Source organism: Microcaecilia unicolor, chromosome 3 (genome assembly GCF_901765095.1).
Source record: "Microcaecilia unicolor chromosome 3, aMicUni1.1, whole genome shotgun sequence".
In the NCBI taxonomy this organism is placed as follows: domain Eukaryota; kingdom Metazoa; phylum Chordata; class Amphibia; order Gymnophiona; family Siphonopidae; genus Microcaecilia; species Microcaecilia unicolor.
This window is the reverse complement of record NC_044033.1, coordinates 178,915,297-178,942,355: the sequence shown is the minus strand read 5'-3', so window position 1 is coordinate 178,942,355 and position 27,059 is coordinate 178,915,297. Positions and strand designations below refer to the sequence as shown.

Genomic DNA, 27,059 nt, shown 5'->3' with positions numbered 1-27,059 from the left:
CCATTGAGAATTTTAAAAGTAGTAATGCCCAACTAAGCATGCAGGCGCCTATAGGGATATTGTAGGTGCGTACATGGTTAACGCATGTTAAAAACTCTAACATGCCTATAACGTGGCTTAGTAAACAGGGCCGTAAACGTTTAACAGTAATATGTTTTTTGTTTTAAAAAAATGTGAAATGATTATATTTGAGGTATTGCTTTTAGGTTTTGTAAATTCCCAGATGGTTGGTCTGGTTCTCTTTTTAATTATGTTATCCACATGGAACTGATCAGGTTATTGTGGAATAGAAGCTGTTGATGTAATGTAATACGTAAGTATGATTAAGTACGTACAATTTCTTGTTAAAATTCAAAGCGGTTGCTGAGGAAATGGCAAAAAAAAAAAAATCTAGGGAGTTACTTTTTTTTTGCCTCACCCTGTATATACCTTTATAAAATAGGCCCCCAGATCCAGCCCTAGTAGCACACTCTTAAGAAGGTGTAAATAAAAATATGTGTATACATGCAGAGAGAGAGCATGCATTTAACATACGTGCATATACTGCAACCCTGCCTCCACTGCACTCAAAATATGTCTTGGGAACTCCTCTGCGTGGCATGCATGTAAGTACACGTGACGTTGTCAGCATGTGTACTTATACACTCGTATTCAGCAGTGCATTTTTAAAGGAACCCTTTTCTGTGTGTAAATTCATAGGAACATGAGTGTTCAAATACATCTTTATCTACAAGAAGAAAAATTGGGACTGTCTCTGAGAAAAGGTGACTAAAGTAGTGGATTCAAAATGTTGAGAATGGCTGATTTTTTTTTTTCCTGTCACGGGTCCATAAGCAGCCTGAAAAAGTTACATGTTTGAACTTCTGTAGCTTTTTTTTTTTATTTTCCACATTGAAGGGTGAGTTGTGGACTTTTAAATTAGAAATTGTTTGCTCTAATTTAATTCATTAAAACCTCATCTTTTGTTTCTGGTGACTTTAGTCACAATTGTTTAAACAGAACAAGCGGAAGCATAACCTGAATAGTACCTTAGTTATCTTTCTGCTATCTCTTAGCTCTGTAATTGAAATATGTATTTTACCTTGTTGGAATATTTTTGAAGAGAATGTTTAAGGGGAAGTGACTTGATGTACTTTTTCTGTGGTTACAATCAAAGAGGTTTACATATATTATATATAGGTACTGGGGCATTGGAGGGTCAAGTGACTTGCCTGGCGTCACAAGAAGCTGCACACGCTAACTCAATTGATCTCACCCCTGGCCTCTGAGAGCAGCATGCAGCCTGCCTGGTTTTCACACTAACCACAGTAATTTTGCGTAAGAAAGATGTGCTTGTTTCTCCCTTAGTTGTATCATGGAATTCTCTAGTTCTGTCTACAGAATTCCATGGTCCTGTATCACTGTGCTCATCCATATTCATAGCCTAGAAACCAGAATGACTGGGATATCACCCAAGTGAAAATGATGGAGCCGTTTTGAGGCCACTAGAATATTTTTGAACCTGTCTAATTTGTGACCCACTTGTGTTCCCACATGGGTGATCTTGCTCTTCTAATAAGGCTGATACAAAATTTTTGTTTTTTCAATTGTCTCTCTTCATTTGGGTTTTTCATTTTAATCTTAAGTTTTACATTGATGCTGTATTTATTAAAGAAATGAAGATATCTTTTCTTGTTTTTGAACAGGGACTAATGTCTGTGCCCAGAACAATGGGGGGTGCCAGCAGCTGTGCTTGTACCGTGGTAATGGGCAGAGGACTTGTGCGTGTGCTCATGGCATGCTTTCAGAGGATAGCGTGAGCTGTCGCGATTATGATGGGTACTTACTGTACTCTGAGCGGACAATACTGAAGAGCATCCACCTATCGGATGAAAACAACCTGAATGCCCCGATAAAGCCGTTTGAGGACGCGGAGCATATGAAGAATGTGATCGCCTTGGCGTTTGATTATCGCTACAATAACCGGGGCAGCAACAGAATTTTCTTCAGCGACATCCATTTTGGCAACATCCAGCAAATCCTTGATGATGGCTCAGGCAGGGTCACGATCGTGGAAAGTAAGTACCAGTTGGGACCCCCCCCACACACAGCTAGACACTGAAAGGACAAGCTGCAGGATGTACCAGTGGAAATAGTGGAGTTACTGGTCTATGAGGGGTTAAAGGATTTGTAATGGCAGACTGCAGCTTGTAGAGAAATAGACCAGGAACAAATGAGGAGATAGCTCATTCACACTGAACTTTCAGGTTTTTGACAAAGGTCTTTCTCAAGACACGTTTCCTCATCTGCTTTTACCTTTTGACCGTTTTACACATATGTGAAGACTCCTGAAGCAGGCTCACTGCCAAAACACGGTGCTGTGTCGAGTCTTCATCAATAAACGTTTTACCATCATTTGAAGTCTCCTTGTTTGTTCCTGATCAGCCTTGTCTATTTCCCACTTCCTTCATCTCTCTGTCAGTTTACTGTGGGATCTCAGTGTTCCTCCGCCTCGGCGGACCTTCACTGATACTGCAGCTTGTTAACATGAAGCACAAAAGCGAGAAGGTGGTGATTCAGTTCTGTCAACCCAGAGACACAAAACCTGCTGCTCAACTGCACCAACTTGCTCAAAACTTGGGGTGGGGGGGGTGGAGCATCCACCATGACACTACATAGTACTCTATTGAATATAACCAAGTTCAACCTTATTAGGGTCCAGTTGTTTTCAACAGAGTAATGTTAAGCGCTAAACGTACATGTAGTTTTCACTTCCTCCCTTGTGTGAGACAGCATTGTGCTGCTAGGCCAGGGTTGGGCAACCATGGTCCTTGAGGATTACAACCCAGTCAAGTTTTCAAGATTTCCCCAATGAATATACATGAGATCTATTTGCTTACAATGAGAGCAGTATGTGCAAATTAACCTCATGCACATGGAAATCTTGAAACCCATTTGCTAAATGCTCCCTTTTTCACCTTGGTTCCAGCTTATTTAGATGGTTGTGTGTCTGTGTGTTCTCCCGTTATCCCCCACACCCTTTCAATTTCTTAGCAGTTAGACTTAGTTGAACCAAGCTTTGTGTGATGTAAAGTTGGCAATTTCCCCATAAAAATGCACGGGTCAAACTGAACTCATATTTCAAGAACCTGTGGGCCAATTCTACTGAACCCTGACATCTGGACATAGATTATAAGGAGCTAAATGCAAGAATACAGTGATCAGTCCTTGGTTACCGAAGCGATGATATTCAGTTAGAGTTATCTGGGCAGAAATAGCTCCTGCCTGATTAACTCCCATTGACTGCATCCCAACATATTGAGTGGCATCTAACTGGATATCATGTCAGACCTTAAAGCAAGATCTGGTTAGTGTGGGGAAGCCTGGGGGCGGAGCATAGGCAAGGCCAGAAGTTATCTGGCACCACCATTATTCGGTTCCGCCACATACATGGAAGTTCTTTGGATAGGTTTTCTGGTACCAGCTCATTCCAAAAATACAGACAAGGTTACACTTGAGGAAGTTACATCGAAATATTTTTAAAACAATTAGGAGGAAATATGTTTTTCACTCAACGAATAGTTAAACTCTGGAACTCTTTGTCAGAGGGTGTGGTAACAGCAGGTAGAGTATCTGGTTTAAAAAAAGGTTTGGACAGGTTCCTGGAGGAAAAGTCCATAGTCTGCTATTGAGATAGACATGGGGAAGCCACTGCTTGCCCTGGGATTGGTAACATGGTATATTGCTACTATTTGTGGTTCTGTCAGGTATTTGTGACCTGGATTGGCCACTATTGGAAAGAGGATACTGGGCTAGATGGACCATTGGTCTGACCCAGTAAGACTATTATGTTCTTATTGGTGCTACCTGGATAACTACTGACGGCCCTACAAGTCCCAGGTATTCTGTGCCAGTAGCCAGATATGGCCTGGCATTGAATATCTGAGTCTAAATTTGCCTGTGGCAGCCGCGATTTAAAAAGACTCCGACTGCCATCAGCTGAATTTCACCTGGAGAATGTTTTATAAGACAGTGCGATGATAATTCCTCCCATATGTATTTACAAAATGCTTTGGTTTTGCCAAACTAACTTTTGTGTAAATCTTCTCCACTGAAGGGGACATTCGAGTTTCATATTCTCCAAGGCTCACACAACGTTAGAGGCACATAAGAAGCAAATTTCAACATTTCCCCTTCAGAAAGGAATGGGAGACACAATTGGTAGTTCAAGGATCTCTTGGCCAGTGGTCATTAAATTTTCTATCTGGTGGTTGGTTCCAGTGGTATTTTTATTGAACTGAGTGGAAAGTCAGTGTCATGGTTTCAGTCACTATCATTTCTCTCACATGTTTCTTCTGAAATTGCTCTCCTTTATCCGTCCTTGCGTTTTAGTTTTTTTAATTAGTGCTAGCCTAAACTAAATCCATGCTGACCTTGCGTAGTGGAAGTCTGGCATAAATTGATACTCTGAAAATGATTAAACTTATGAAGAGATACCTTCGTTTGTCAGAATGGTTGAATGTGCAGGGTTGGATTCTAGAATATATTTTGAAATGGGTTATATAACAAAAGCTTTGAATACATTAGTTTTCGCACTCGTTGGTAATGTAGCATATAAAATGGAACAGAGGTTATCTAGAAAGGCACACTTTCTGATGGTGTTAGATGGGATTTGTGTGTACAGGTGGCTCTGGATCCTGCTCTCCTTGTGTTCTCATGGGCTACAGAAGATTCCAGGACCCATTAGGTTTGTCTTTAGTCCGGCAGGAGACTGGATCAGTTCTGCATTTGTCGTACTTTTGTGAGCTGATGTTTCCAGAATAGCTGTTTGATCCTTGCTATCCACAGGAGGTGCAAAGTCAAATTAGTTTCCCTTGTAGGCTCTAGAAAGCTTTTCTGGTGTAATCACTGAATATCCACTGGAGGATTTTTTTGCCTCTTCTATGATATCAATGGCTTCTGAACAGATGCCTCCGAGACCCACTTTGTTTGTATAAACCTGCAGCATGTCATACACTTAGGGATACTTCTGAAAAGGTTGCTGTGCACGAATCGCAAATTCTATATTGGTAATAATGCGTGTAATTGCTGTTATAGAGTACTTACAGAAGTGGGTGTTTACCTGCCAGCGTTTAGGCGTGGTTACGCCAGTGTTTACCAAGCCCGGTCCTGGAGTATCCCTTGCCAGTCATAGTTTCAGGATATCCGCAATGAATATGCATGAAAGAGATCTGCATATAATGGAGGCAGTGTATGTAAATCATTGCAGATATCCTGAAAACCTTGCAAGGGGTACTCCAGGACCATACTTGGGAACACCATCTCAGTGGCAGGTGTAAACGAGCACCGTTAAATATTACAGTTGTGCATATAACTGACTGTATTCTAGAATCTTGGCGCATATGTGTTGGGCATGGCCCCGAGCTACCCACACCCCCCATGTGCACTGTTTCTAGAATGGCGACTAGGTGCAGTTATGCACATAACTGCCAATTAACGCAAATTAACTCCAGTTATTGGAAGTTATTGTTAACATCAACTGTCACCTAATTTACCAATTAATTTATTCTTGTACCAGGTACTATTCTATATCCTGTGTGAGGTGCTTCTATATTCTCCTAAATCTGCTTGTGAGATAGGGCCTGCCAGCCAGTTCAGAGCTACTCTTCTTCCCCTCTGCCACCAGCTGATACCCTATCAATGAATGTAGTTCTATTTCTCTCCCTCAATGCTGTCTTTTTCCCCTTTTTCTCTTCTTCCTTTCCTTCTTCCTAATTTTAGAATTGTAAGCCACACAGATACATTACTTGATATGTGGGATAACAAGTCTGTAATAAACTTGCAAATTTAGACTATTATAAAACAAGTGGAATGTTGAGTTTATGATTTAATTTGTATATCATTGATTCTCAAAAAATGTTTCTATTTTCTATTGTCAGTTTATTGCTGGAATCTGGTGCTGTGCTCTCTTTTTATGTTTTTGTTTTGTACTAAGCATGGGGCCTCCAGAGGTTCCAGTAGAAGGTTGATTTGTAACCCTGTTAACAGCTGTCCAGGAGACCGGAACTTGTGCTCTGCTTGTGTCATCCGACAGTGTCTGTAGGAGACTCCAGGACTGGGTTCTGTTTATCTCATTTCCTTGAATAAACCTTTAGGCCATTAACAGTGTTTGCACTGTACACTCATTTTCTTGGCAAGATTTTAATGTTGATTGATTTTTTAAAATTAGTTTTTATTTTTTGTTTACACTCTGGGGGGTATGAGTCTGGTGAACGCTGTTGTCCAGTTGAGAGTTGGGGCAGATGCTGTGGTTTATAATGCATCAGATGTGTTACTGGCTGTATTTCTTTGACTCTTCAGAGTCTGGAGATTGTATTATTCTCCAGTTCTGCTGTGGTCAGGTTTTCAGAATTAGCTTGACTAACAGTAATCACCATTACAGAGTCAATGGATCTCTTGAAAACTTTCATTGGAGAAAACAGGTATGAGGTGCTTATAAATACAAGCTAGACTTATCAACTTCAAATTTAACACTACTAATAAGTATGTTTAATATCTATATATAAAGATCCAAGTCTATTAAATACAGTGTATTTTATGTCAACTAGGATTTCGTATTTAGTATTACCACCGTACAGCCAGTAGACTGCAAAGGCTCCCAGAGATTTACACATCTGTGCCTGACATGGCCATGTCTTGCTTTGAAATGGCTGCGTCATGGGCTAAATTACCAGCTGGTGGAAAATTACAAACTTCACCACATCTGGTCCAACAGATAACAAGGTTAAAAGCAATGCTTCTTCCTCTGGGTACGCTTTTGTAATTGAGAAAACCATACCCGTATCATCTTTGACTGGAGCATCATGACCCTGAACTCCTGGTTAACTTTGGAAACTGATTATTATCCCCATCAGCAGTGTCTAATTGAAGTAAGTAGACCTAGTAGAGAGAGAGGTGGAAAGTTTTTCATCCAGTGTCACTGGACTTACCTTATTTAATTGTTTGGTTCTGTGATTCTTACACACGAGAGCCCACATTTCGTTCCTGAATTGCTTAGAGGTGAACATGTGTGCAAAAGGGTTCACAATAGTAGACGAGGAAGCCAGTACCCAGGCCAAAGCCGGGAAGGCTCCTTGAACACTGACCTGCCTTCTGATCAGCAAGAACATCAGGATGTATGATGGTAACCAACAGCCCATGAAGGCTGATACTAGAATAATGGAGAGTCGGGTGATTTGTGTGTGGTGCCTGTCTAGATAGCTGGTCTTCATGTCCAACCCTTTAGTTTTCAGGTAGGTTAAGATTTTGGTGTACATGATGGTGATAATGATGAGTGGTATGGCAAAAGCACAGAGAAATAGCAAGACACTGTAAGTTATTTCTGTTTCATGTGTTAGAAAGGCAAAACAATACATTGAGTCTGGCCAGACAGATCGATAAATGAACTGTGGGATGGCCAGTGCCAAGGCAGGCAGCCAGATGATGCATAACACTGAAACCAGGTAGCAGTTGACTTCGAAGCGATAGGACTTGAATAGGTTCACAATGCTAACATAACGGTTAATAGAAAGTCCAGCCAGGGTAAACACACTGGCAGAAGAGCAGAAGATGCTAAGAAAGTTAACCAGTTTGCAGAGGAACCTTCCAAACACCCAGGCCCTCATGATCATGGATGTGACATTGAAGGGCATGCAGGTCAGTTGCAGAATATTGGCCACACTCAGGTTGAGGAAGAAGATGGTGGTGCCATCCCGGTTCTTTTTTCGCCTTAGGAGAATAAACATAACCAGAGTATGACCTGCCAAACCAGTGAGAAAAATGAGTCCATCGCAAACAGAGACTACCAGCTGCTGCGGTTGAGTGTATAGCGCCATCCCAGAATACTTGCTGCTATTTCTTGTTGGGAAGTCTGTTGTACTATTCATGTTGTCATGTGTTGATCTATCAAAAGAGAAGAGAGGACAAATTTTGTCAGAATATCGGCAATTAAGAGCAGCCTCATATCCTGGTTAAAAAAGGGCAAAAAGTGGTGTGACCCTCCAAATCCTAAAAATCAGAGTCCGATCCTTAGGACACACCCAGCCAGCTGAGTTTTCAGAATATCACCAGTGAATATCCTTGAGATAGGTCTCCATGCGCAACCTCCATTTCACTGTGAATGGGTGGACTCTTGGGCTCCCCCCTCCAACTACAGTACCCTGAACGGCTGTCGGGGATGCCCAAGGCCCGCAAGCTGCTCCATGGCCCGAATCTCCCCTGGTATAAGGAAATCAGCAGCGTGCTTTCCAGCTGCCGATGCCGGCAGTTCTCGTGCATGCTCAGTTTGCGCACATGAACTGAGCATACGCAAGGGAGTGCTGGCGTTGGTGGCTGGAAACCACGCTACCCACTTCTTTGCAGCAGGGAGATTTGGGCCGCAGAGTTCTTCTGCTGGTGAAACTTGGGCATCCCCACCAGTAAAGGTAAAATTTTTAACAGGGGTGAGGGGTGAAGGAGAGAAAGTAGAGAGGAATGGGTGGTTATTTTATGCAGATCTCTCTCTGTCATATTCTTTATGAATATCCTAAAATTGTGACTGGTTTTGTGTGTGCTCAGCTTGTGCACCACTACTATGTGTAATTTCAGGATTCTAATTTGCCTTTATTTGGTTGCTAGTCCTAAGAAGAAAACAAGCTGGAGGTAATTTGACATAAATGAAAATATTCCAACTCTAAGCTATTCTCTTAATATGCACCAGTCTTCTGTTGTGTGCACTTTACAGGCGGGCATAGCATGGATGAGGTGCACAATTATGCATTTTCTTTGGCAGGCAAGGAGCGACTATTTTCCTCAGTTCTATGACTGGTGTAAGTGGTGGTGCCTAAAATAAATGCACTTTTTTCACTGGTTACTCTGGTATTTTATAAAGGAAAGGAGGCACCTATTTTCCTATATATAATAGACTCCAAATAGGTGCCTTATTGGCACCTAGAATTACCTTCTACATATGAGAACTCAGGACTACATGGGTATCTGGAAGTCGAACATATACGGAATGAAATACTCCAAGCTTGGAGGTCAGTGCTCACTGGGTTGTTTAGCTGAGGTGAGAGCTGTAGAAAAAACAGCAATTTCAAGGATGGGGTTATCCGACTTAGTAGCAGTAGGTATATGGGTGTGAACAACTCTTTCTGCATATCCTGCAATAGGATATCTTGCTATAAGGTGTCTAGCAACATTCGTGTCAAAGAGGTGAATAAAGACTTCCCTTGTTTGACGTCATGGAGTCAGATTGGTTATTCTAGTATTAGGTGTTTAGGATATGGCAACATGGTTGCTGTGGGCACCAGGAGAATATATGGATACTGTGGCCTGTGGGCCCCCTTTGTCCCAAGATTGGAACAGGGGGAGACCAAGGTGGGACACCTCTGTCCAGGCTAGTGATGGGGTATGAGAGAACTGCATTGGAGTTCATTTGTCTAGGAAAGTCATGTGGTCTGTTCTGCCTTCTGTCTGGCTCCCAGAGCAGATGGGAAAGCATAGTGTTGAAGGGGTTGTCAGGGGTCCTATGGAGTGCTGTAAAGGGACCTCAGGTAACCTGAGAATAGGTTGATCATCTGTGTTGATTGGAGGGCCAATTCTAAGGCAACTGTGGGCACTCGGTAAGAATAAACAATAGTATTTGGCTGCCCAAAGGTTGAGCACAGTGTACTGCCTTGAATTCCCAAAAATGGTTGATGTGGGACAACCTTTTGGTAGGGTAATCTTTTCATGCTGTTTCTGGGATAACCTATCGGTGCCATTTTTGGTACTCTGGGTGTGAAGATGAAAGAGATGCCTTATTAAGGGCAATTCTATAACTGGGGTGTCTTCAATTAGGTGCCAAGAGGGCTCAGTAGGAGCCTTTTCTATAAGCTTGGAAGTCTAGAAAGCACTCTGCTATTAGCTTCCTATGCCCTTGTCTTGACTCAATTTCTTTTTACTAGGCTTTCTTTGAATGATTGTGTTATCTATCCTATCCATAAAATGGCGTTCTTTTCTATTTGATTTTTTACAATAATTATAATCAATAGAAATAAAACAAAAATTTAACATGGAAAAGAAAATAAGATGATACCTTTTTTATTGGACATAACTTAATACGTTTCTTGATTAGCTTTTGAAGGTTGCCCTTCTTCATCAGGTCGGAAATAAGCAAATGTTGGTAGATGACAATATATATAAGTGAAACATCTAAGCATTCCAGTGACAGTTAACAGGATGGTGTGGATAGGTGAGAGAAAGGAAGAGGGACAGGGAGGTATGCATGGAGACAGGGAGGGTGACAAAGCAGTACAATTTTCAAAGCAGCACAATTTTATGGTTTATAATGGGCTAGAAAACCAGAACACTGTACCAGTGACTTCATGGTAAGAATCTTAAAAGGGAACTTTAAAACAATACAGGAACATAAGACCTTTGAAGTCAGAATGATTAAATATTTTGACACTCACCAGACAGGACTTAACAAAGATCTGGGTTTTCTAGCCCATTATAAACCATAAAATTGTACTGCTTTGAAAATTGTACGGCTTTGTCACCCTCCTGTCTCCATGCATATATTTTGGCGGAGAAGAAAGCACTGGGGAAGGTCAGCAACATGTGCTACCGAGGGTGCATAAGGAGGGAGATCACATCATCTGTTTGGTGGCCAAAGGGGAGATGAGCACAGCAGGACACTTGCATCGGTGCTCCATCATAGGCCAGACTCACAGTGGGCCACCATGATCCGAAGCCTATATGAGTCACAGTGGATGGAAGATCTCTCGAGCTGAGAGTCTTATCCGGGAGAGATGGATCAAGAAAGGCTTGTGGCTACAGATCTCTTATGTTGCAGAGATTGGTGTAGAAGGATGTCCAGGACAAGAGCCAACTGTGTATCTCTGGCAAGGAGTGAGGTGGAAAAGGGTCCCAAATATAAAGGCTTAGTGAAATGCAGTTCGGTTGTTGGATTGTGACTAGCACCGTTATGTAGAAAAGTTGAAGGTCCCTGAAACAGATTGGTGAAATGCTGACTAACGTTGTACTCCACTGTCAATTGCTGCGCTGCTGCTCATTGCTTGGTTGCATTGCCAGGGCTTTTTTTGAGGGGGTGCTTGGGGGTATTGAGTACTGGCACCTTTTCCATTGTCTGCTAAAATTGACCCTTGGTCTCCAAGTTTTAATGAAAGAGCTCAGGCTCTACACAACAATTCTGCCTTATCGTAGGTTCTGTTACTGGTTGCAGGGGGCCTGGCTATTGTGGGGTGGGTCCCTCAGTGATCACTCGCACCCCTGAAGGGTGGCCTGCCATTTGAGTACTGGCACCTTTTTCGCTAGAAAATATGCACTGTGCATTTCACCGATAAAAATCGTTGCACCACTGCACCTTAAAGATGTGTTTCTCAGTTTTTGCTGTTATATATATATATATATATATATATATATATATATATATATATATATATATATATATATATATTACATTTACTGTGTAAAAGACTACTTTAGAGGTTTTTGCACTGATAATTGTATAGCCCCAGCACAGGCTTTTGCCTGGGTGTTCTGAAATTCAATAATAGTTTTCAAGGAGTGAGGTGATCCAGAGCAGATCTTATAATGGGCTGGGTACTGAAGGTTCTTAAGTGCTCCACGGTGCTTCACTATGGCGGGGAAGTTTTAACTGAAAAAGAAACAAATTAGATGGAGAGAGAGAAAAAGAAACAGATGAAAAACCGAAGAGCGTTAGGAAGGAGAGCGACAGTTTGGGCTGGGCAGAAAGAACAGACTGAGGTGGAAACAGAGTCTCATGGTGGGGAATGGTTTGAACATGCTCAGAAAGGCCACTCAGGCTTATCTCTGAGCTGTAGGGGAGCTGTCTATCAGTGTGTGACTGACTTATCCTGCTTGTCCATGGAAAATTCAGGAACTAATCATAGGCAGATAAAACAGTAAACATGAGAAGAGCAGGTCTGTGTGCCTGATGCATCCAATAAGATTGACCACAGGAGATTCAGAGTTGGAACTGCAAACCAGAGCCAGGTCATTTGAACAAATATATCCTGAGAGAGATGCATTCCGAAGGCCTTTTTAGCAAGAGTGTGATTTGAAGCGGCAAGGCAATTAGGATTAGAGGCCAATAACTAACTTCAGGGTTTTCCTATAGTGTTTGCATTCAACACGAAGAAAATGAGAGGTTCTTTACAGCATAGCTGTTTTTCAAGCGGGGCCAGTTTGTGATATATATATGTGCGTATGTGTGTATGTATGTGTATATATATATATATATATATGTCATCGCCCCTATCCCCTTCAGGCTGGCTCTCCCTCTACTTCAGTTTTTATACTTCCTCTGGAGGCTGGTTTGTGGTGCCACCTTTTAAACAGCTGCTGTTCTGTTTTCTTCCAGCACGGCAGAGCTCTTAGTAACTTTGAACTGCATGGTGTTGCAGCTTTCTCAGTCTCGTGAGAATGGAGTGAAATTGTGGATAGTACATAGATCAAATTCACCAAGAGCTGTGTGGTGCAGAATATAAAGAGAATAACTGTTATGGTGGTATACAAGCAACAAGCCTGAGGAAAAGGGAGATTGTGTACTGGGGAAAGAGTTGGGGGGGGGGGCACACTTAGGGTCGATAGGGCCTTACAGTGAAGAACACTGGTCTGGAGCATGTGACCTTTCTGCATGGAGCCCATATTTGATTAGGATTTATTTACCTCAAGTCCATCCTGACAGAGAAAGGATGCGTTGCAGAAGTGAGTTATAGTAAAAAGATGCATGGATGTATATCCAGCAGTAAGGTGTCTTGCCATAAGGTGTGGTGGTGGTAGTGGTGGAATTATCCTGGCCATGCCCCCCTTCCCCCCCCCTTGTCCTGACCATTAGGTGAATAAGATGGACCTGTAGCAGAACTCCTCCATCCTGACTTGATGTCATAGGGAAGAACTGTATAAGAGGAGCTTGTCAAGCAAATGGCAGAGGAATGCAGACTGTCTAGCCGTGGGTAGTGCTCCAAGCTGTGCACCTGTGTGCATGCACACGGGTCAGAAAGGAAGCGTACATGCCTAACAACTGCACATCCAAAATTTTACTGGCTTTCTTTATTGTGAATATAGCCTATACTACACACATCGAGTTGAGGCTGAAAACTTGTGCACAAAATGTTTTTCATGTGCACATGGGCCAGCAAAAAATAAATTAGAGAGAACACTGGCCCTGGACATTAGTGTATATGGGAGTTATAAATGCTCACATGGAGTGGGATCACATCTCTAAAATGGATCTATGGTAACCTGGGAATAAAGACACCTTCTGTGGATTGGGATTGGTGCCCTTTTGGGGTATCTTGAATGTGAAACTAGAAGAAAGGCCTTGTAATATTATCCCAGGAACTGTAGATGCAAAAGGGATGAAGTTGTGAGAGGTGGTTTCTCAAAATGGAGGTAGTGTGAAGCAGTTGAAGACTGTGACAGATGGAAGGTCCTTACTTAGAGCAGACTTGAAGGTTCAAGTGCTGCCTGTCGAGAGGAACACGAACCATGCAAGAAAATGTGTACGTAGGCAGTGACTGTATACGATTGTCATCTTAAAAAGTAGTACGGCTTGAGCTATAGTTGTTGCAAAGTAGTCTGAAAGGTGAGGAAAAGAGAGAGTGTGCTTTGAAATGAGCAGAGAATGCTTGAAGGGTGTAGTTATTTCATAGGAGATCTTAGTTGTGGAAGAGAATCTGTGGCAGTTTTGAGAGGTTTCTGCAAAAAAAAAAAAAGTAATGGTAAAGGAACTTACATATTGTAGAGGAAGGAGGCGGATAAACTTGATATTGATAAGATTCTTTAAGAAGAATGAGAGAGGAATTTTTCTCCAAATAGTAGTGGGTAAATGAATCTTTTTTTTGTTTAGCAAGATTAGTCAATGGCTACACTGGAAAAATGGGGTAAGGATGGTGGCAGATGAATTCAGCTGGAATATGCCTTATGATGAACTCAGAAGGCTAGAATGTTTAAGGTTGAATGGAGTTATCCAGCCTAGTTAGGTACAAGACGTATTTGGGCAGTCTGATAATTTATATTTACTGAAGAAGGGTTGGCTCTTTGCCTGACAGACCTCTCAAGGAAAAGGGTAGGTATTGGTAAATCCATAAAATTTGACCCGCCATCTGCATATTATGACTGATGGCCATGTTTTGAGAGAGAAGTAGGTACAGCTGTCTACATTAGTTGTATATATGCTATTTATATTCTTTTTTCATCGCCACTTTCACATATGAGCAACACACCATTTTAGGGAGATCACCTGTTCCATAAGCTTTTTATTGGGTCATTGTATACAACACTTTTCAATGGCTTTTTAAGTGTTTATCTGTTTTTATTGACGTATAGTTATCTATTTATCTTATTGTATTTTTATGTACTGCTGTGTTTTATTAATGTAATGTTTTATTTTTGTTCATGTTTTAGAATTGACCCCTGAGGCAGGCGTTAGTTTAAGACGAAACATAGCCTGTGTCGGGTCATAATAAAGCATACTTATTCCATGCTTGAGAGCCCTTTGTGCTTTTTTTCTGGACTAAATTAGGGGGTCTGTTTACTAAGCCACGTGGAATTGCTGACACAGCCCATTCAAAGTGAACGGGCTGTGTTGGCACTAGAGCACAGTGAGCCCCAGCGTAAGTGTTGGACTTACTGGACAAAGTGTCACAGGTTATGGGAATTTTAATTTATTTATATATTTCTTTTACTTGGTGGAGCTCAGGGAGCATATGAGAGCTCTGGAAGGATGTGAGCATATGGAAAATTTGAGAGATACAGCCCTTGAGAGTCCTGTATCGACAAGGAATGAGCTCGTATCTACGATTGGCAGTCTGGGAGATGTAGAGAGTGAGACAGTAGGCATTCAGAATACCAGTAGTTTAAGACTTGGAACGCATTAAAGAGTAGGAGAGGCACCAGGATGGAGCAGGAACTGCTCTTAAGCTCAACAATCTTTTTATTTCACCTTCTTAAGTCTGTGACAGTGGCCAAAGCGAAAAAAAAGTAGTGGTTGGTTTGGAGGCCGCTGACATAATAGTCTGCTGTTTTATTGATTTATTTACTGCCATTTTGAAGAAATTCACCCAAGGCGATGTATAACACAGTTGCCAGCCAGGTCCCATTTAACACAGTGAGACTTAGGGCCTCTTATGTTAAACCATGCTAGCGATTCCCGCATGGCAAATGCGAGGCAGTCCATTCAATGAGCTGTGTCACATTTGCAGCAGCAGGAGTCACCAGCGTGCTTTAGTAAAAGAGGCCTTAGCTACTATTAACAGTTTAAAAAATAATAATAATAAGTTTGAAGTAAATATAAATTTTAAAAACATTATGCACGTAAATGGTTTACGCTCGTTAAACACTAACGTGCCCATAGAATGGCATCTGGTTTTGTTTTGACACAAATAAATAATGTGAAATATATTAAGTATATAATGTGTGATGTATACAATATACTGATTATAGATATTTAGACAACTAAAAGGTCACGTATAGTTTGATTGTCATAGAAATGTATAGGTGCATTAGCGTTTAACGCGCCTTAAATTTAAAGGTGCGTTAGAAACGCTAACACACCTTAGTAAACACACCCCATTAGTTTGTCAGTTACCACACCATAAATCAGTTTTGCGTGTGCTAAATTGGTATATCGTAGTTAAAGTATGGGAGACAGGATACAGTAGAAGGAGGGCACACTATTTCTGATATTTGTTTTATTCTTCAGAGTCCTCTTAATCAAAATATCAAGTTTACCCCCCCCCCCCCCCCAAATAAAATCATGTTTGAATTCTGTAGTGGCTTACAGTTTAACATAAGCCGTCTCACCCTCAAATACTCAAACGCCTATTACATAAATTACATAAACACAGTACTTACCCCCCTCAAGGAAGGAATTAAGTCCATCAGCGTGCCCAGTAATAGCAGAGCAGTTTTTTTTCCAATGGAGAAACCAGACATCTGCTTAACTGCCTAAGACATAAGGAGAAAATAGTTTTGTTTTCATGAATTTTAAGTTCATCTTAAAGGAGTAATGTAAGCAAGCTGCTTTCCTCCTCTCCTGATTGGGACATGCTTGCCTGCACAGATTAATAACTGACTCATAGCGTAGCGCAAACATGAGCTGTGATCTTCAGCTACTGAAAACCTCTGCAAATACATAAAAAAAAAAAAAAATTAACGACAGCATGAAAAACAGATCCTGGAAATAAAGATAGCCAGGTTCAGCAAATCCAAATACTTACGAGACGTGTGTGGGGGGGATAACTTAGTGTGGGGTTGCCTTTCAATTTATGTCTTGTGTTGTTAACTGTCTGTGCAGAGATGGGCCATGGAGTTTGCCCCTGTTCAGTGCAATTAGCATTTCCAGCAAGGCGGGGTTTAATCTTGCTGAAATGTTCACCGTTTGTAACATGTGCTATCGGTGTATACAGAGTGTTTAAGGTAATTTAGTTTTCAGCCTGAGATTACTTCCTTGGGATATATCTTGGTGAATGGTGGCGAAGGAGAGCCAAATGGGGGCAGGGTGAGTCTAGTATTCCAAAAGTGCTTATGTGTTTGGTAGTGGCTGCTGCCTGCATATGTGAGTTGTATGTTGTTGTTTTTTTAATTGTTGCCTTTTGTACCCTTAACATTTATTTATTTATTTTTTGAAGTTGCTATATTCCTAAAGATATCTGTTTGAAATTAGGGTCGGCCATTAATGGGTCTTAAAATTTTACCAAGAGCAGTGAAATGTGTCCACAGAAGAAATAGTTTTGTAAGGATAAGACTAGCTTTGTCCCAGTATGGCAACACTTATGTACTTATGTATGTATAACTTTAAATGGATAGTTTGCCTCTGAACATGTCTTAAATCCTTATGAATGAACCACCTCCAAGTGCTGGTAGTAGAGGTAAAAATTGTGTCACAGTTGAAGAGTACATGAGTTGGACATGGAAGATACTTTTTATAGTGATGGGGAACCAAGATATAAAGCTCATGGAGGACTTGTGGTAGGTTAGCGTGAAAGGGGAATGAGGAAGGGCTGATAGCAGAAGCTGCGTCTGCAGGTAGGTGAGCAACAATCGTGACTTTTGGTTTGCTTGGAAAGTGCATGTTTTAATGCTTGAAAAAGAAAGTGAGTTAATTTGGTGTGTGTTTACATCCAGTGAGATAATAAACGTTGTTATTTAATTTAATTTTGTATGTATAGGGTGGCCATGTTTGCTGGGTTAAATAATGTTTCAAGAAAAGATTTTGCAAAAGGTATTGGTTTGACTACGAGAAGGTGGCAGATTGCTGTCCCTAGCCAGTGACGTATCTAGACATAAATATTTGGGGTGGCAGCAGGAGCAGTAGTGTAGCCAGAGTTTAATTTTTAGATGGGCCTGGAGGTGGATTGGGTGGGCACAGGCCTCGCATTTCCTCTCCACCCGCTACCACCCCCCGCCCGCCGCCTTTCCTCTCCATCCGCTGCTGCATTTCCTCTCTACCCGCTACCCCCCCCCCCCGCGACAGCCCCCTGCACATGGTCAATTCTGGTCATTTTTACTGACCTGAAGCGCCGTTCTCCCTCCAGCACCGGTGATTCCCATAGCCAGCCTTCTGCCAGCGCGCATCGTCGGAGCCTTTTCTCAGGCGCGCCCCGCCTACTCTGCAACTTCCTGTTTTCCGCAAAGGTGGGACGCAGGAAGTTGCAGAGTAGGCAGCACGTGCCTGAGAATTGTTAGTTGAATATCTAACTATTCAGAGCGAACTAAACCTTTTTACCAGAAATTAATGGGGAAACAAACTGTCAAACATCAAGCAATTGATTTTACTGAGGATGAATCACTGTCCCTTATAGCTCTAGTAAAAGATGTCATGCTTAGTTCTCCACTGTCTACAATTGATGATTCTCAAAAGGTCCCTATGTGGATCACCCATAACGATTCTACTTGGGGTGCTCTTATAACCCAACATGATGAGGATGTAGCCTGTGGATACTTATTAGGTTCTTTTACTCCTGTTGAATTGGGTTTTGCTTCTTGTGAAAAAGGGATCGTGGCAACCGGCACGGCTGTTTTAAAATTGTATAGCTACATACCTCACTTGCCAGTTATCATTCACAGTTCTCATGATGTCAACTACCTTTTGAATATAAACACCATTTGTATGATTCTCCCCAGAGCTGCTGGATTATTTCTGAAGGAACAGGTACAAGGACCCTGTCTTGCACCACTACCTGAGTGGAGCAGAAAGAAGAAAGGGAGTAGAAATGTTATGCTATCCAGCTGGAGCAACACAGTTATCGAGGAAAAGTTTTCCATAAGAACTGCTGTTAAATAAGAGAACTAGCATAGGAGAGTACTGGAGAATATACTGCTGATATTTTAGCAAACTCACTTAACATTACTGGATTTTGTATATAGTAAGACAAGACATTACTGCTGTTGGCTCTCCAAGGTGCAGTAAACCCTTCACAGTCTGATGCAGCTTAACTGTGTGGATTGTTTATTGACTGAGAAAAGTGTGAGGAGTGAGGCCCAGATGCATTAAAGACATTGGTGATTCCCGTTCCCTACCGATTCCATAGCGAATCGGTAGGGAACGGGAATGCATCAACGGTAGGGAATGCAAATGAGCTACTCGTTGTAGCTCACTTGCATTCTCTAGTCCTTCGGTACCTGAGTCGGAGAATCGGGACGTCCCTTTAGATTAGGCTCCTTTTCCTGGTCTCTTCAGCCAATCAAAGCGGGCTTAGCTGGCTGTTGTCAGCGAAATGCGCTCTGATTGGCTGAAGAGACCAGGAAGAGGAGCCTAATCTAAAGGGACGTCCCGATTCTCCGGCAACCAGGAAAATAGAAAAATTTTGCTGTGGAGGGGTAAGTGGCGCGGCGAAGACTATGTAGAAGGGGGAAAAAAACACGAGCGCCGGCAGAGCAAAAAACTGCGGGGAAAAAAACCGTCTCTCACAAGCGCAGGGAGAGTACGTCCTTAAAGGACGCCCCTCACATGCGCTCCCTGCTTTTTTTTTTTTTTCTTTTTTACCTTTTTTGGGGGCCCTTTTCATTTCCGATTCCCTCACAGGAGCCCTAACAAGAGGTCAGACATCTCGTTAGGGTTCCTACGGTAAGGGAATCGAAAAAACGGTAGTGCATCTGATTATAATGGGCTGCAACGGTACTGCAGCTCATTATAATAGCTTTTCAATCATTTGCATTCCGTTTTCGTTGCCTGCTACTTTGGCAGGGAAAATGCCCTTAGTGCATGCCCGGGGTGAACTACTTGCGTTTTAAACTGGCTGGAACCAGTTTAAAACGCAAGTTGTGGGCTCGTTAGGTTTTGTGCATCTGGGCCTGAGTGGATTCAGTGCCAGACAGTTTTCTGTGGGAGATATGCAGGCAAGTACAGGTAAATAAATAAATAAATGTTAGTGCCAGCACCTGGGTTCCACCCTTGTTAATGTGGAGCCCACCCCTTTCAGAATGAGCTCCCCGTCTGTCAAAGCACTGTCCAGTTCCCAACAAATCTGAAGTCCATACACAAGATGTCAAGGCTCAGCTATTCTCTGAGGCATGGTATGTGGAATGGAAAGCATTTCTAAGAATGCTACCCTGAGGTTCTGGATTCAATTTTCTACCCACAATTTTAATTTTGGCTTCCACAACTTCTCTTCTGCACTTTTCTATGCCACTGGTTGCCAAATGTACTTTGACAGCTGGCATCTTACCAGGTGTCATATGAGGTCCCTTTCCTTTGCATTAAGCAGACAATTTACTAAGTGATCGTCATGACCACAAGCCACCCAGCTATGTACATTCCTAATGACTGAATCAACTTATACTGCACGACAGCTCCTGAAGGAATGCCCGTCGAGCTACCAGAATCATTGTTTGAGATTTATTTTCCCATTGCACAACAGAGACACAACACCGCACTACTGTATAGTAAGATTGCATACGTTTTACTCTATCCATACGTTCTCAGTACTCACGGACTCCTGATAGTGCTCAAATACAGCCCATGTCGAGTCCACATGCACCTAACCATCAAAGATTTAAGTGATTTATCATAATAAAGGACATTTTTGTGGTGGATCACCCTCCTTTGTTTGTTGGTCATTCCCACAGTGCTTTGTTTTTGTGACCTGTAGGACTTTTTGGTTTTTATCTTTTTTTTTTTGTGGACCACATGCACCTAGAGACATATCCTCGATGCTAGATGATACTGCATAACTTGGAAGGCAGGTCCTGGCTACAAGATCAGTTCCTGTCACACCAAGATGATACTCTCCTTTCCAGGTGACCTTGCTCCTCCAGGGCAACTCAGAGGATGCCAGATTACTGTATTGTTATGCTAATGTTATGTTTCTATAACCTGCCTTCTCCCATCGCATGCCCCCTAGTCCTAGTATTTTTGGAAAGCGTAAACAGACGCTTCACATCTACCCGTTCAACTCCACTCATTATTTTATAGACCTCTATCATATCTCCCCTCAGCCGCCTTTTCTCCAAGCTGAAGAGCCGTAGCCGCTTTAGCCTTTCCTCATAGGGAAGTCGTCCCATTCCCTTTATCATTTTCGTCGCCCTTCTCTGTAAGTTTTCTAATTCCGCTATATCTTTTTTGAGATGCGGCGACCAGAATTGCACACAGTATTCAAGGTGCGGTCGCACCATGGAGCGATACAAAGACATTATAACATCCTCATTTTTGTTTTCCATTCCTTTCCTAATAATACCTAACATTCTATTTGCTTTCTTAGACGCAGCAGCACACTGAGCAGAAGGTTTCAATGTATCAACGACGACACCTAGATCCCTTTCTTGGTCTTTGACGCCTAATGTGGAACCTTGCATGACGTAGCTATAATTCGGGTTCCTCTTTCCCACATGCATCATTTTGCACTTGCTCACATTAAACGTCATCTGCCATTTGGATGCCCAGTCTCGTAAGGTCCGCTAGTAATTTTTCACAATCCTCCTGCGATTTAACGACTTTGAATAACTTTGTGTCATCAGCAAATTTAATTACCTCAGTAGTTACTCCCATGTCTAGGTCATTTATAAATATGTTAAAAAGCAGCGGTCCCAGCACAGACCCCTGGGGAACCCCACTAACTACCTTTCTCCATTGAGAATACTGACCATTTAACCCTACTCTGCTTTCTCTTTTATCCAGTTTTTAATCCACAATAGAACACTACCTCCTATCCCATGACTCTCCAGTTTCCTCTGGAGTCTTTCACGAGGTACTTTGTCAAACACCTTCTGAAAATCCAGATACACAGTACCAACCGGCTAACCTTTATCCACATGTTTGTTCACCCCTTCAAAGAAATGTAGTAGATTGGTGAGGCAAGATTTCCCTTCACTAAATCCATGTTGGCTTTGTCTCATTAATCCATGCTTTTGAATATGCTCTGCAATTTTGTTCTTGTTAATAGTCTCTACCATTTTGCCTGGCACCGACGTCAGACTCACCGGTCTATAATTTCCCGGATCTCCTCTGGATCCTTTTTTAAAAATCGTCGTTACATTGACCACCCTCCAATCTTCCGGTACCACGCTCGATTTTAAGGAAGAACTTGATTTGCATACACTGCCTCCATTATATGCAAATTAATATGCATGAACTTGATGTGCCTACACTACCTCCATTATATGCAAATCTCTTTCATACATACTCATTGTGGATATCCTGAAACCCTGACTACAAGGGGTACTCCAGGACCAGACTTGGGAAACACTGGAGTAGACAACTGAGAAGGGAATCATGAGTAGAATGAAACAGGTTTGTAGGGAATAGTAGTAATACTAAGGGACACTCTATGAAATAGGTAGTGCATTTAAAACTAATCATAGAAAGAGGTTTTTTCACTCGCCACACAAGCTGTAGAATAGGTTTACGGAACATATGGTCAAGGTAGTTAGCCTAGCTGGATTTAAAAAGGGTGTCAAGTTTCTGGAGGAAAAGTCCATAAACCATTATTGGTGAGATAGTTTTGGGGAAGCCACCACTTATCCTTGAGAATGAGCAACAAGCAATGTAGCTGCTCTTTGGGTTCTGCCAGGTGTTTTTGACTTGAATTTGTCATTGAGAAAGCCCAGCACGACACATTTCATGTTCTCATGAGACTGGATGAGTCTGAAAATCTTTATCTGCTTCCATATTTGTTGTTCTTTGTGGCAGGCAGTACTGGAAATAAGACTATAATTCTTCAGTACATATTCTAACCCACTTTTTCTGCAAATGTTCCTGATTTATTGGTAAAGCTTTAGGATTCAGAGAATCATACTCCATTCGGTAGTGTGTCAGCACGTACACTTGGTTGGTAGTTGAAATGAATTCAACTAGTTAAAGGTGGTATTTGGCATGAAGAGTATGTAGCTCATTGCATTACATATAAGCAAGCCAATGACTGGTGTTGATTTTGGGGCTGAAATACATTATAAGAAACAATTTTCTTCACTGGAATAAAATCAAAAAAACCTGTGCAGAGATCCATGTGATGTGCAGCTTATGCTGAAAACATATAATCTGAAAGGAAGCTTAGAAAATAACATCTTATTAACAAAATATTTTCAGTTGAGTATATAGGACAAATGGTAATCTTGTGATTACAGCCTAGAACTGGTAGTCTACACTTCTGTGACCTTATCTTTGTGATTCCAGCAGGTCTGTTTAATTGATTGGGTAAACACTGTGGTAATAGTGTATTTCTCTTGTTCAGGATTAGCTGAACTCTTGTCACAGTAACCTCTGTAAAGAGCTCTGAACTCCCCATGTGAGTGCTATTACCAATTAAGAGGGGGGGGGGGTAATTTTATAACAGGGCACCTGTAGAAATTTCCCAAAGCATACCTATTCTTTTTATCACACTATCAAATTAGAATGACGTCAATCTAGAGTGACAGCAGGAAAAAGGACATATAGTAAACATAATAAATCAGATTAACCATCACACGTTTTACGTTCGACCACAAACCAGAGAGGCCAACGGAAATAAAAATAAGGAAAACAAAATATACCTTTGAGAGCATTATCAAAAAAGTGCTATGTAGCCAGCCTACAACTCAAGAATTCAATAAGCTGTTTAACTAAAACAATGTCTACCCCCCACCCACTTAAAAATAAGAAAGCAATTACAAGAACATTTCAAATTAAAGTTAACACCTAGGGTTAGGACCTTTGGCTTAAGCACCAAGAAGCTCTATCTTCTCTTTTGTGTTCCATTTGACAAATCAGGAAGTATATGAATAGCAAACCCCCAAAATGTTCCTTCTTATCCCAGAAATATAGACGTAGGATTGTATTTGGGTCCAGGTCAAGAACAGAAGTTACCAGAAGGGCGATCCACCATGTTAAAAATAACTCCAAAAACCCAGTCAGATTCAAAGCTGCTTGAGTTCCCGCCTGCTGACTAGACAAAGAACTTCTACCCACCTCTTGGTACAGACAGATGCTCCACCCTCACCACTGGCAGTAATATCTCAACAATCATTAGTAAGCTCTCCATAAAGTACTTCTGTACCATTTCAACTGGTGGGAACAGGGAAGTTAAAAAATATCAAGCTTTGCCTTCTCAACTGGTTTTCAGCTTACTCTGATTTCCAGTGTAAAATGTCTGTCTCCGTTCTAGGCCATGTTGAGTTCATACACTCCAAATGCACAAGTCTCCAACCTAATGCCATGCTGATCCAATGTTCAAACCTGATCTTCTACTGTCTAGAAACATTAGCTAAATTTTGTTAAAATAGCCAACAAAAGAAGATAGACATCCCAGAGTGACTCGCAGGCCACAACAACTGGTCTATCACCTGTAGCACCTTGGAAGTGCTAGTCTTCTCCTTTGAGAAAAGCAGGCACACCCAAAAGTTCTTACTAGGCCCTCTCTGCTCTCAACTTCGGCTTTACAGGATAAGAATCAGCCATCAGAGGGCCCCTCTAGTACTTAGCTCTGCTTCCAGCTCCTTGCGCAAAGGTGTCCGTATACCTCCTCCTAGTGGGGTTCTAGGTCAGTTCTCATCTGGACAATTCCCACCCAGGACAAATCCCACTGAACCAATTCCCACCACACCAGGGAGGACAATTCCCACTCAGAAAACACACTAGGACAAATAATCTCCCTCCCTTTTCTCTTCCACGTCATTTGGGAGGCCAGTACACCCTCCCCCCCCCCCCCCCCACATCATTATCTTTTACACATCCCTTTCCCCTTGTAGACATGCAGTTTATGTGGGGGGGGGGGGGGGGGGGCAATGCCCCCCCACACCCCAAACTAGGTTTGAACCTAATTCATGTTTAATCTGGGATCTAACTGTCATAAATAAATAAATAAATACAAAGTGCAGTTCATGTGGGGGGGGGGGGGGGGCAATGCCCCCCCACACCCCCCCCAAACTAGGTTTCAACCTAATTCAGTCCCTCAAAATGACACACTGATTACAATTTATAAGAAATTACTATTTTACCTATGAAGTTATTCCGTTATCATACGTCCTCTGTGTACATCCATATTCTGCTCTAACCTCGTTTCAGACGCCATAAAAAAAAGCACCACCAGGACTTAAGGGACCCAATACAAGAAAGAAGCTACAGGCTAGGAAGGGTGGAAAATGTCCAGGGGATGGGGGGGGGGGGGAGTCCTTGCTGGGAATTGTCCCCTTAAGTTGGAATTGTCCTGGGGGGAATTGTCTGTCCTAGGTGGGAATTGTCCCAGGGGGGAATTGGTGGGTGGGAACTGTCCCGGTGGGAACTCGCCTGATACCTCTAGTGAAAAATGCTTTCAGCTTGTGGTGGAGCCATCCTTGCTTCAGGGCTGAGCAACTTCTCTTTAGAGCATCAGTCTGCATACAGTTCTGGCCAAAGCGGCTGCACCTCCAGACCGGGACAGAGATGCCAAAGCGCTCCAGCCTCATCTGTGCAAACACAGGTACTAGAGCTGGGCTGCAGGGCTCAGCCCAGTTCTTCCTCTTCTGTATCACAGAGGAGAGTCTGGCAAAGCAAAATGAACAGCCAGATAGGGCAGAGGTCCCTTCCTCACAACTCACTCGTCTGCCATCTTGGACCCAGCATATCTATTTCATAAAGGCCTTAGATAAAATGGGCACCCTGACCTTTCTCCAGTAGAAATACTTCTGGAATGCCTTTATAAAATACGTGCATTTTTGGACATTTTTATAGTCACCTTATAATAATTAGCTTAGCCTCCACCAGTGAAGGTGATTAAAGCTGTTTTCTCAGGTGAAAGCAACGGTTGTATATATATCATTCATTCCAGTGATAGCTTGTGGTTCTTACAATATTTGTTCAGCCCTCTTGTCCGCTGTAGGTTTAAGCAGTTACCTACACATTAGTGTTAAGTGTGTCTCAAAGTCTGATGCCCTGGTTATTTGACAAGTACATAGGACCTGTAAGGGAGAGGAAGGGATAATAGATGTAATGGAAGGGCAAACTGGATAGGGCCATATGGTCTTTATCTGGTTTCATTTTTCTCAGTTTCTGTTTTGCTGTTTGCTAGGATGAAATCACTGTAGCATTAATTAACTAGTTTCTGGGCCAGTTCACTGACCCAGTGGCCCTGCCAAGCACCCAACTTCATATCCTGAGTGTAGACTGAGAGTCCTGACGTGGGATGGTCTCTGTGATTGGGGGAAGAGGGGAGTCTTGGCCACTGCACATCACCAAAATCTGTAGGCTGCAGCCAGTGCATGCACCTCCCAGATTCAAATAGTTATTATTATTACATTTGTACCCCGCGCTTTCCCACACAATGCAGACTCAATGCGGCTTACATAGTAATTTGAAATACAAAGTTAATAAAATTTTAATAAAACAGTAGTAAAACAATGTAAAGTTGGGCTTAGTAGTGTATGATTAGTTGAACTAGATAATATATGACTAGGATAAAAGAGGGTAGACAGGATAGGATAGTGTAATTTGGGAGAAAGGGTAAGGAGGGATAAAATTAAGGAGAGATGGAAAGAGAAGGATGGGAGGTTGGTATTTAAGTCAGAACAGAATTGGGAGTGGAAGTTGGCAAGATTAGGTTGGGGCATTTGGGTAGGCTTGCTTAAAGAGATGAGTTTTCAGCATTTTTCTAAAGGGCAAGAAGTCGTTTATTAATCGGATTGGTCTGGGTATAGCGTTCCAAAGCTGGCTGCCCAAAAAGGAGAAACTGGATGCGTAGTAGGTCTTGTATTTAATTCCTCTACAATTGGGAAGGTGTAGGTTAAGATAAGTTCATGAAGAAATAGATCTGTTTCTAGCAGGGAGGTCGATCAGTTCATTCATGTAGCCAGGGGATTCACCGTGGATGATCTTGTGGGTCACTGTGTTTATCTTAAAATTTATTCTTTCTTTGATGGGGAGCCAGTGAAGCTTTGCTCGAAGAGGTGATGCACTTTCGAATTTTGATTTGCCAAAAATAAGTCTGGCAGCCGTGTTTTGGGCAGTTTGGAGTCTCTTCAGTATTTGGGTTTTGCATCCTAAAAAGCCACTGTTGCAGTAGTCGGCGTGGGTAATAACAGTAGACTGTATCAGGTTCCGGAAAGTGTTGAGTGGGAGATAAGGCTTCACTCGTTTCAATATCCACATCATATTAAACATTTTCTTCGTGGTGAGTTTAGCGTGGTTATCAAAAGATAAATGGCTGTCTATCGTTACTCCTAGTATCTTTAAGTTGTCAGATATGGGGAGTTTGACATCAGGGGTGTTGAGAGTAGTCGGGAGATAAGGGGAGTATTGGGAAGAGAGAACCAGGCACTGCGTTTTTTCTTTATTTAATTTCATTTTAAAAGCATTAGTTCAGGAGGTTAGAGTGGTAATGGCAGTATTGATTTTGTCGTGGATTTCAGATAGATTGAATTTAAAGGGGATATATATGGTGACGTCATCGGCATAAATGAAAGGATTTAGACCATGTTTGGTTAGTATTCTGGCGAAGGGGATCATCATAAGGTTGAAAAGTATCGGGGAGAGTGGAGATCCCTGTGGTACTCCACATTCTGATGACCATGGGATGATAGATTTGTAGCTCCTTTGACTTGATAGGATCTGGTAGTAATGAAGTTATTAATCCAGTTGATAATGT

The 27,059-nt window shown here is 42.0% G+C and overlaps 1 protein-coding gene across 1 annotated transcript in view; it reads left to right on the top strand.

Moving 5' to 3' along the window:
• Nucleotides 1-27,059, top strand: part of LRP1 (LDL receptor related protein 1) — a 612,781-nt gene that overhangs the window by 404,913 nt on the left and 180,809 nt on the right. The window contains exon 41 of the mRNA XM_030196646.1: nucleotides 1,686-2,057. Within this exon, the coding sequence (XP_030052506.1) occupies nucleotides 1,686-2,057 (372 nt within the window). The remainder of the gene's footprint in view (nucleotides 1-1,685; nucleotides 2,058-27,059) is intronic.